The sequence below is a fragment of the Salvia splendens genome, chromosome 15 (assembly GCF_004379255.2).
Source record: "Salvia splendens isolate huo1 chromosome 15, SspV2, whole genome shotgun sequence".
In the NCBI taxonomy this organism is placed as follows: Eukaryota; Viridiplantae; Streptophyta; class Magnoliopsida; order Lamiales; family Lamiaceae; genus Salvia; species Salvia splendens.
This window is the reverse complement of record NC_056046.1, coordinates 1,115,910-1,125,492: the sequence shown is the minus strand read 5'-3', so window position 1 is coordinate 1,125,492 and position 9,583 is coordinate 1,115,910. Positions and strand designations below refer to the sequence as shown.

At 34.8% G+C, this 9,583-nt stretch overlaps 2 protein-coding genes across 4 annotated transcripts; both read right to left on the bottom strand.

Moving 5' to 3' along the window:
* Positions 1-7: 7 nt before the first annotated feature.
* On the bottom strand, positions 8-1,804 carry LOC121769518 (protein ELF4-LIKE 4-like). Of its 3 annotated transcripts, none has more exons than XM_042166349.1 (2): positions 1,583-1,804; positions 8-624 (listed from the first exon to the last, which is right to left on the bottom strand). In XM_042166349.1, the coding sequence occupies exon 2, from the start codon at positions 591-593 to the stop codon at positions 246-248; it is 348 nt and encodes a 115-aa protein (XP_042022283.1). In that variant the 5' UTR covers positions 594-624; positions 1,583-1,804; the 3' UTR covers positions 8-245. The 3 variants fall into 3 exon arrangements, with proteins under 3 accessions (XP_042022283.1, XP_042022284.1, XP_042022285.1); XM_042166350.1 differs by lacking the exon at positions 1,583-1,804 and adding an exon at positions 1,421-1,576; XM_042166351.1 differs by lacking the exon at positions 1,583-1,804 and adding an exon at positions 1,074-1,414.
* A 3,509-nt stretch (positions 1,805-5,313) lies between these two features.
* Positions 5,314-8,845, bottom strand: LOC121767936 (protein NRT1/ PTR FAMILY 5.7-like). The gene is made up of 5 exons (XM_042164264.1): positions 8,748-8,845; positions 8,365-8,648; positions 7,316-7,767; positions 6,185-6,689; positions 5,314-5,737 (listed from the first exon to the last, which is right to left on the bottom strand). Exons 1-5 carry the CDS (start codon positions 8,833-8,835, stop codon positions 5,357-5,359), a joined length of 1,710 nt encoding a protein of 569 aa, XP_042020198.1. The 5' UTR covers positions 8,836-8,845; the 3' UTR covers positions 5,314-5,356.
* Positions 8,846-9,583: the final 738 nt, after the last annotated feature.

Here is a 9,583-nt window from a genome sequence, read left to right as displayed (position 1 = left end):
AAAAAGATTGTGAAAGATTTTTGCTTTGGAAATGTATAATCTGCTAATGTTCATGATGATATTACAATTGCAAGATTTACACCAACTACCATGATAGATAGGTAGCTATATGTATCCAGTCCTTTTATCCCAAGAAAAATGCCCATTCTAGCTAAAGATCAAGAATTCCCAAGAAATAAAGTTACACTAACCAGATTATATTCGTATCACCTCAAGAATTAGATATAAAAAAATCCCAGACATTCTCAATTACCAGACCTTACTCTCTTCTGCCCACCTCTTCCATCAGATTTCGTCACCCCGGCCGACTCGCTCTCCGAGGAGGCCTCCGTGGATTTGGCGAAGGAATTGGACAGATCGTTGTACAGATCGACCACCCTCCTGATGTTGTTGTTGAGCTCCCGGATCAGCCCCACGTTCCGCGACAGGTTATCCGGGATCTTCGACTCGTGATTCTGGTTGATCTCACTGATCAACACCCTGTTCTGGTCCAGAATGTTCTGCACTTGCACAAAACCTTTCTGGAACGTTTGAACGACCTTGCTCTCGATCTGTTGGCCGTTGGCAAGGCCAGAAAATACGTCGTCTTCCATAGCCCTTCGCCCTCGAAACGTATAACAGCCACTGCAATTTTTCCAAGATCATATCAATGCTACATTAGAAGGGAAATTCTTGAACTTTGCATTACCACACTAATTGTTCAACGTCTTCACTTATTCCTTTTTTTTTCAAACACACAAATCCAAAGTAAGAGGAGAATCTATAGATCAAACATAGAGCAATAGTAGCTTCGATTTTCAGAAAAATCGTCTCTTTTCCTTCACTCAAGTTTCATCCGAGCATACAAATTCGACACAAAAGGAAACTATAGATCAAATACAGAGCAAGAATCCTAATAAACAGTAGCTTCAATCACCATAAAATTCATCTTTCCTTTAACACAAGTTCTACCAAAAGCTCATATATCAAGTACTGCTACAAAATTCCTTGTCTTCACAAATCCATGTACAAAAAGGTGAATTCAACAAGAACAAAAAGAGAAACTGAGGAAAGAGAATAAAAAGAAAGCTGACTTCTTTCTCTTGATGAAATGAACTTTTCACAAAGTGCTTCTCTTCCACAAACAAAGCATTGACTCCTACAAGTCCTAAAACTCATAAATTCTACTCATCTAAAATTCTGGTATTAATAGCATTAAATGTGTACCAGTTGATGAACAATGAAAGGTCTCTCTCAATATTAATTCGCCACTTTGGGTTTAAAAGGGACCATTTGCAGAAAGTGCAAAAATATGTGAATTCAGCATTAAATATGGTGCAAAATTCCCTTACTGAGGTTGCTAACACAATAAATAGAATTCAAAACCACAAAGAGATCCAAAATTCCTCAACAATCAAAGAGAAAAACCATACAATTTTACCTTAATTGCAGTGAATTGCATCCAAACGGTCAAACAGAGATACACAGCAAAAGCTTAAAACCACAGAAATGAGAAACCCCACATTTGATTAAATTAAGGGCAGAAAAAATTAAACAGAAGAAACAAAATTTCGCAGCAATTTCCAGCTGGTTTTACTTTTACCTAGAAATTGTGGACCATTATTGGAGAAGGAGGAGAATCAAGAGCAGCAAAAGGCACAGGGATTGGGAAAAGACCCTGAAATCATGAAGCGGATTGAAAAGAGGAAAGAGAGTAGTATTATTCAGTTACTTTGAGATTTGACAATTCACACACAGAAACACAAAGGGCCCCTCTTTGGTAGTTTTGTGGGGTTTGAGTTTGAGCTTTTTTATTCAAGGATTCATGGCAGATTAGTAAGGTTTTATTGTGTAATAATTAGCGATCTAATTATTTCATTGTTTCCTTTATAATTGGTGATTGATGAAAATAGTATATTTTTTTATTATAAGATGTTTGGTAGACTAGATAAATTAATCCTTATTATTATTATTATTATTATGAATTTACAGCACAAATATTTCTGGCAAACTTTTCTTTGAATAGTTCATCCCATTTAAATTAGTATATTCGAATTAGCAACTTCTTAAACTGATGTGAGCCGAATTGACTAGGGTTTAATATTCTTCTTTGCTTTTGAGTGGATAACGTCCAAATCAATAATGACAATGAGAAAACTATGAAATCAATTAGTCTCTAATTAATTTCGGTGATCTTAGTCCTAACATTTTTGAATTCCGATATACTAATTTTTTGGCTGACCAATAATAATTTTATAATTGTAGTATCTCAAATTTATAAACTCTACTAACTATATTACACAATCTCCCAATAGGACACTGGCCAATCTGTGTGGGGTTGGTTAGGTTGTCTGATAACTCTATTCCAACTCAAATGATTGAGGTTTAGTTATATTCTTTGTTTAAATGGACTATCATAGACTTTTAACGGTAGTAACAATTTATGTTAATGTATCCAATCTCTACAAGTTTTGTTTCTTTAGTCATGTGCCCAAATTACTATTCTTTTTAATTCACACTTTACTAATCTATTTATTTTACAAGTACAAGGAATAGTCAAATAGAAAGTGGAATTATTAAAACCAAACAAGTGACATGTGACATCCACATATTTAAATGGATGCTTTGCTATACGCCATTGCATTGCAAAGTCTTAGATTATCATGCCAAAAATAAAATATTTATTTGATTTCTATTTTTGTCCCGAATTGTAGTGGTATTACATTTGTCCTTTCAAAGACAACATTATAATGTTTTATAAAAGCTTCAATGTCGGATAAACATCATAATTATGAATCCAAGTTCATTCACACTACTATTCTTCTTTTCCCAACTTTCGACCACTCACAAAAGTAACCATGCTCCACACAAAGAAATAAATATAACATTAAAATTCAATATAATAACAATCTCTCTTAAAGTTTCGAAATCCAATTATAAAGCTGCGAATAGTATATGAAACATCAGTTTCCTTTCTTCTCGTATTTTTCTTTATTTTTCTATCATCTCAATTATCACCTCTCTCTTTCTATTTCTTCAAATACATACGAAGTAAAAATGAGGTTTCTTTATTATTTTAGGACTACACAATTAACCATATAATAAACCAAATTAACTGACTTGTAGTTATTTTTCCATAAAATGAAAAGAGCTAAGCATTGGGCCTGTTTACTATGTAAGTTAGCATATCTATGCCTAAAGCTCCATTTAAATGGGCCTAATTCAAGCCCAATAAAGCGGGCCTGTTTTTGCAGAAGTTGAATAAAAGATTGAGATTTTGCATGCACTTACTATGACTGCGGTAGAGAAATGATCAGAAATGGATATATGAAGGCCATCGGTGGAGAGAAATTATCTGTTTACCTCTTAAACATTCCTCTTGCTGATGCATGTGATAGTGGACGGCTTGTGCTTTTCTGGTTAAACATTAGTTGAAATGAATATTTATTTTATCAAATCCAGGAGTATTAATATACATTATATAGCAAGTACTCCATAATACAAGCTATTCATATGATTGTTTGCCTAAAAAATACTCCCTCCGTCCCACATAGTTTGTCCCATTTTTCCATTTCGGTCATTCACACATAGTTTGTCCCATTTCACTTTTTTACCATTTTTTGTAGTGGACCTCATATTCCACTAACTCATTTTTACTCAAATTTTATTATAAAATTAATATATAAAAGTAGGATCCACATTTCACTAACTTTTTCAACTCTTTTCCATTACATTTCTTAAAATCCGTGCCCGGTCAATCTGGGACGGAGGGAGTATACCACAATTTATTCCTCCCTCCATTTTCAAAAAATAGAAATTCTTTCTTTTTTAATCTGTTACCTAAAAATAGAAACTCCATATTTTAGGAAATGGACCTCACAATCCAGTAAAATCTAACACTAATTCACTATTTTTTCTCTTCATCTCTCTTGCTTTACTAATTTTTTCACTTCCTTTCTTTTACTTTACCAATTTTATATTAAAATCCAAAATTCCTATTTTTAGGAAATGGAGGGAGTGTAAAAAATATGAGCAATGATGCCTTATCCAACACCTAGGACTTTTCATTGAAGTAAGAAATGCCAAACAATCTTTGAGCCGAATCCAAAGAGAAGAGCAAAAGACAATACAGACTGTGAGAATAACTAATTAAAGAGAGAAACAAAAGACAAAGATGTTAGAAAAGCAAAAGGCAAAACAAAGTTATAGAGAAAAACAAAAGACAAAGATGCTAGAAAAGCAAAGTGATTGTTTGATTACGTTGTGATTGTTTTACATTCTTTTTCCATACTGTATTAGATATAACAGCTATATACTCAAAAATAATATGTTAATTGAGAATATAATTAGACTCATCACTAAAAGATAATTACATGAAAAAGAGAGAGACAGTAGCAAAGAAAAAGAAGATTCTTTGAGTGAAATGCTTTGTGTGTTATAAAATGTTTGAAAGATGGGATAGTTTGTCAGTAAAAATTTTCCGGAGTTAGTTAATACTAACATATAATGAGTGAGAGAGAGAAAAATATAGAGATGGAAGAGGACGAGAGAGATATGATTGATCATTGGAGCCACGAGCATCCACTTACTTTGGTGTGATCGATGCAGCAACCCGTGACGTTGATGAGCAAAGGCGTGCCATCATACGCCATCGAAGTCACCCCAGCCATGACAAGTACCTCATTCATCCCATTACACTTGATCTTTACCCATGAGATGTCCTAATCCATAAAACATTAGTATAAAAATTGCCCTAGTAAAGTAAAAGAAGACTATTGCACTGTCAAAGTGATTCAATTCCATAAAAAATTAAAGGGTAAATAGCCGATTAAGTCATCAAGCTTGGTCAAAATCTGGTTTATCTCATAGGTTGAATTTTAGGTGGATTTTTTTGCATCTCTACATTGATATCCATCTTGAAATCCTAATCCAACTTTAAGATCAAACTCCTTGTGATTACACTTTGGATTATACACGCATCTTTTCGTGATTTAAATCTCAATCCACGTCAATAAAAATTCCACCTAAAATTCGACTCGTGGATAAACTAGAAAAATTAAAACTTCATGATTTAATTAGCAGATTTCAAACTTTGTGGGATAGACCAGATTTTGACCAAACTTAGTGATTTAAATGACTATTTACCCTAAATTAAAAGAGGACAAAATATGTAAAAGTTGTGTAAGAAGGTGGTACATTTATAACATGCAACTCATAAGATAGTACTACAACATGTCTATTTTACATCATTTTACACTATATTAATATCCATCAACTACATATCTTTAGTACTAAGTAGTAGTACTACAATCTTATGCTTTAAATAAATGCCCCCTCAAATTTTCCACACACATATAACTTATAAAATTTATTTCTTTTAATTTGCTATTCCTTCCTTCAAAATCTCTGCCCAAGTTTTCATATGATCTCCATATGCTCCGCCCCCCTCGATATTTCCTGGCTCTGCCTCCTCTGGGTGAGTCCGAGTATCCGCGGGCTGCCCCTTACTAACCTGATCCGCCTTTTCGTCTCCGACTCCGTACGAATATGCAACCCAGCAGTACACCATAAGGTTCACAACACTCAAAACTGCTAAGAAGATATAATACCTATTGAGGTTACTGTAATATAGCCCTTTGTGGAACCATTCGAAAGGCGGACTTCTGAAGACGAGAATGCAAAGTACGCTCACAAATATGCCAACTCCATTCGCAAGTTCCACGAACGCCACTCCATATTTCGACAAGTTTTCAGAAACCTGAGACGATGAAGTGAGAACCATTATTGATCATCTTTTTAAAGAAAAAATTATTAAAGAATACTACAATTTTAACTTTAGTTGACTTCTGGTCAACTTTACTACCGTCCACAAATGTCCCACGAAACTAATTTTTTGGGGAAATCGACGGTACATTGAAGCAAATTGGGGTCTAGTTTAAGTTGTCGTCTCATTAAATAAGCACCACACAAACGCTAAAAAATTAGTCTCATGCAATAGTTGTTATACGAGTTTTGACGCATAATTGGTAAATTGTAAGAAATAGATAAAGTGGTGACAAAGTTTTCATGGATAAAAATAGACTAATTTTGTTAACAGGCTAAAATGGAATGGAATGGAATGGAATGTTGAGACTATTTTTTATGGACGTAAATTAAAGCATATGATTTAAATGACAATTTTGTAAAAGCAAAAGCTTTCACAAACCTGAGATTGGTAGAACGATTCGAACCCGTCTTCGGAGAGCCCCCACATAAGTCCTAGTAAAAAGAACTGCGGAGTTAGCCAGTATGGGCTCATGGCGTTGTCGCTGTAGTCGTCCTCACCGATGTCCTGCCTGCGTTTCGCAGTGGCAGAAGCGGTGACACAGCACAGCACACAACAGGTCATCCCAATGCCGATTCGCACCAGCTCCATCTTCCGACGGTTGCATTTTTTCCTCTCCCCGATTTTCCCAATTAAGAAGCTGGACGCGTAAGAGACCACGTACTGCGTGAGCCTCGACAGGTTGGAGAATAGGAGAATGACATTTATGTAATTGTGGTCGTTAGTAACTTCTATGGCCTCCATGAAGAAGAAGGTGCTTCCAGAAGCGGAAACAAGGCTGAAAGTGAGGAAACAACACCACAATGGAATCATCTTGAGAAGAAGCTTCACTCCTCTCACTTGTTCACCACTGCAACTGCCTTCTGCCGTTGCTTTGTCTAACCACCTGTGTCATGTGAAATTTATAGAATCAATCCGATTAATCCGCAACCAGAGAAGATCTAACATTGTCCCAACATAGTTATAATAAGCGTTTCTTCGGTGTTTAATGAGTTAAGTAGAAAGACATAAATAAAAGGAGAGATCAGATTGAATATGTTGATTTAAGCCATAGAGAAAAATAACTCAACTACACTGGAACGACTAAAAATGAAATACGATTCAAGTAAACAGTTGTAATTTTTCTCATTCAGCATTGAAGAGATCATGCATTTCCTTTGGACTTTTTTAAAAAAATATTTTGGTCATTGAATTTTATGACTCGGTGTAAGTTACAAAAGTAATTTTTTTGAATGTTATAAATATATAGGGACATTACAAATGAAGAATACAAATGTCAATTTTTATCATTAGTTTTTAGCCCTGATTAGCACAAAATCTGAACATTTTGAATCAGGGTAAAAAAGTTTTAACGTGACAAAATTCCAACCCGATTAGTCCACAATATGAATATGGCTGACACAAAATTCGATAATCGGCCCAACTAACGCCCCTAAATTTGTAACACCACATGATTGTACATTGTTATTGTTTTTCATTTCAATTGATTAATTGAAAATGTGAAATTAGTACCTTAAGCATGGAACGTGAGGCTCTTGAGTTTGCGGACACTCGACATTTCTATTAGAGATGGCTCTGCGGAGGACGATCCCGACATCCTTAAACGGGTTTTCGATTTCGGGGACGAAGTTGTAGCGTTTGAAACCCAACAAGAATACAAAGAAGCAAAACCCCATCACAGAGATTAATACCAATGCAAGTTTCTCGAAGTCGTGGAGCCGCGGTAAAGGTCCGAACCCGGCAAAGATGGCCACCGCGAAGGAGACCATAGTCCACCAGAGTTTGCTTCGTCTTTTTCTCTGATCGTTATCAAGATCCATCGGCCTGAGTTGATCGTCGAGAAACCCTTCCAGGTTGACTCTCTGTGCCGCCTGTGCCAGAGCCATTAGCCCCAGTGCTAGGTAGAATAACCGTATGTTGAGCGTGTCATCATCACGGGCCGCCCGTTTGTTGAGCATCAGCCCCTGCCAAAATTGCACGATAATCCCTCTGTCCCATTCTAAACGATATATTTTCTTTTTTGGTTATTAATATAACTACCTTTTCTGACTGTGCTCACTTAACTCAGAAAATAACACTATACGTGTGTTGAATAAGAAATACTTCATTTAAAATGAGATGGATGAAGTAATAAAGAAAATAACTCACCCCAAAAGTTTAGCTAATAAAAAGAGAGAGCCTGCCTGATCAGTATCAATATCGACTTTTTGTAGGAGTATAATATAAAAAAATTCCAATCAAAATATTTTCCATATATTGAATATGAGCATGTCCTTTGTGATTTGGAATAACAATGTTTTCTAAGACCTTTTTATAACTACATAATAAATCATGCTTCTTATTTCCTTGAACGAGAGATTCAGAAAAAAAACATTCCTTTTTATTTTCATAATTAATAAATTTATAGTAGTATGACAAAAGATTATCTATAATATTTTTAAAATTCCCTTTTAATAAGTAAATAAATTTAAAACATATTTTTATTTGTTTTAAGATTTTCATATCAGTTGCCTTAATATGGGACACTGAAGTCTGTAACAATTATAATTTCGGCTACTCACAGCGATGCACACTGTGGCCGAGAAAGCCACCATCTTGAAGCGGCCGATATGAATAACGTCGGCTGCATAAACGAACAACGGTACGAGAATTGCGGCCGTTCCTTCATGCAAATTGACGATTATGACAACTGTTCGGAGATCATAGTTGTAGCCATAGCCATAGTCATAGTCATAGTCATAGTGATCCTCTCCGTTTTTATCCTTCATGCCCCACGCGGCGGCAACACGTGTCAACAGGATGTCGAGAAATGTCTTCTCCACTAGCTTGTAGCTAAATACGAGTCCTGCATCGTTTGTGTAGCACAACACAGTAAATATGCATGACAAAAATAAAAAAAAAAATGAGTCGATTAATTTTGCAAGGTCGTTTTGTAATAGTATACCTAAGATGAAGAAGATGGAGGTGGTGAAAACGACGTAGTATTGGAACTTCTCTCGACACCAGCGTAGGACTTGAATGGCCTTCATCATGTCTGCACAATACCAGATTTTTGGCTGTTTACATATATATAGAGTTAGACAATTAGTAATTGGCTCATCTTCTTCCCAAGTTGGCCATGTAGTGGTATTAAATATCGAAAAATGACATAATTTAAATTTCTAAATTATTACTATGTGATCGATAATCAATTGTCTAATTCATGGATTTTGAAGTTGTTGATTACATGATAATAAAATATTATTGCATGATAACAAAATAGTATTAAAATATGATAACCTATTAGTATGTGAAATGTACTTTGGTTTCAATTAAAAATTAAATTTTTTTACCTACGAGTGTGATAAGATCATGATCATCCCACAACGCTAAAGCTTTATAAGTCACGCTGTGTAGAATGTAGCTATAAGAAAAATAATTTATGCCAAAAAATAAAAAAAAGAAAGTTCATTCTTTCACCAATTAGTTGGGGTTCAAGTGAAATTTATTACTCTTAATTTTACAAAAAAAAAACGATTTTTAATTATATAAATGACTTTTTTTTTAAAGTCTGCTGCCGTTGATCCGAAAATGAGGCTGAATTCACTGCGGCGCCACTCTGGATGGCCTTATGGTGGTTTGATGATCAAATAAAACAAACCTATATCTAAATAGAAAGTCAACTGTTATATAGTAGTAGTAGTAGTAAATCATAAATTATGTAACTAGTTAATATTGTAAACAGTTAGTAAGTTGTTTAATTTATAACCAGAGTCAAACTTGAAGACAGCTAAGTACTAT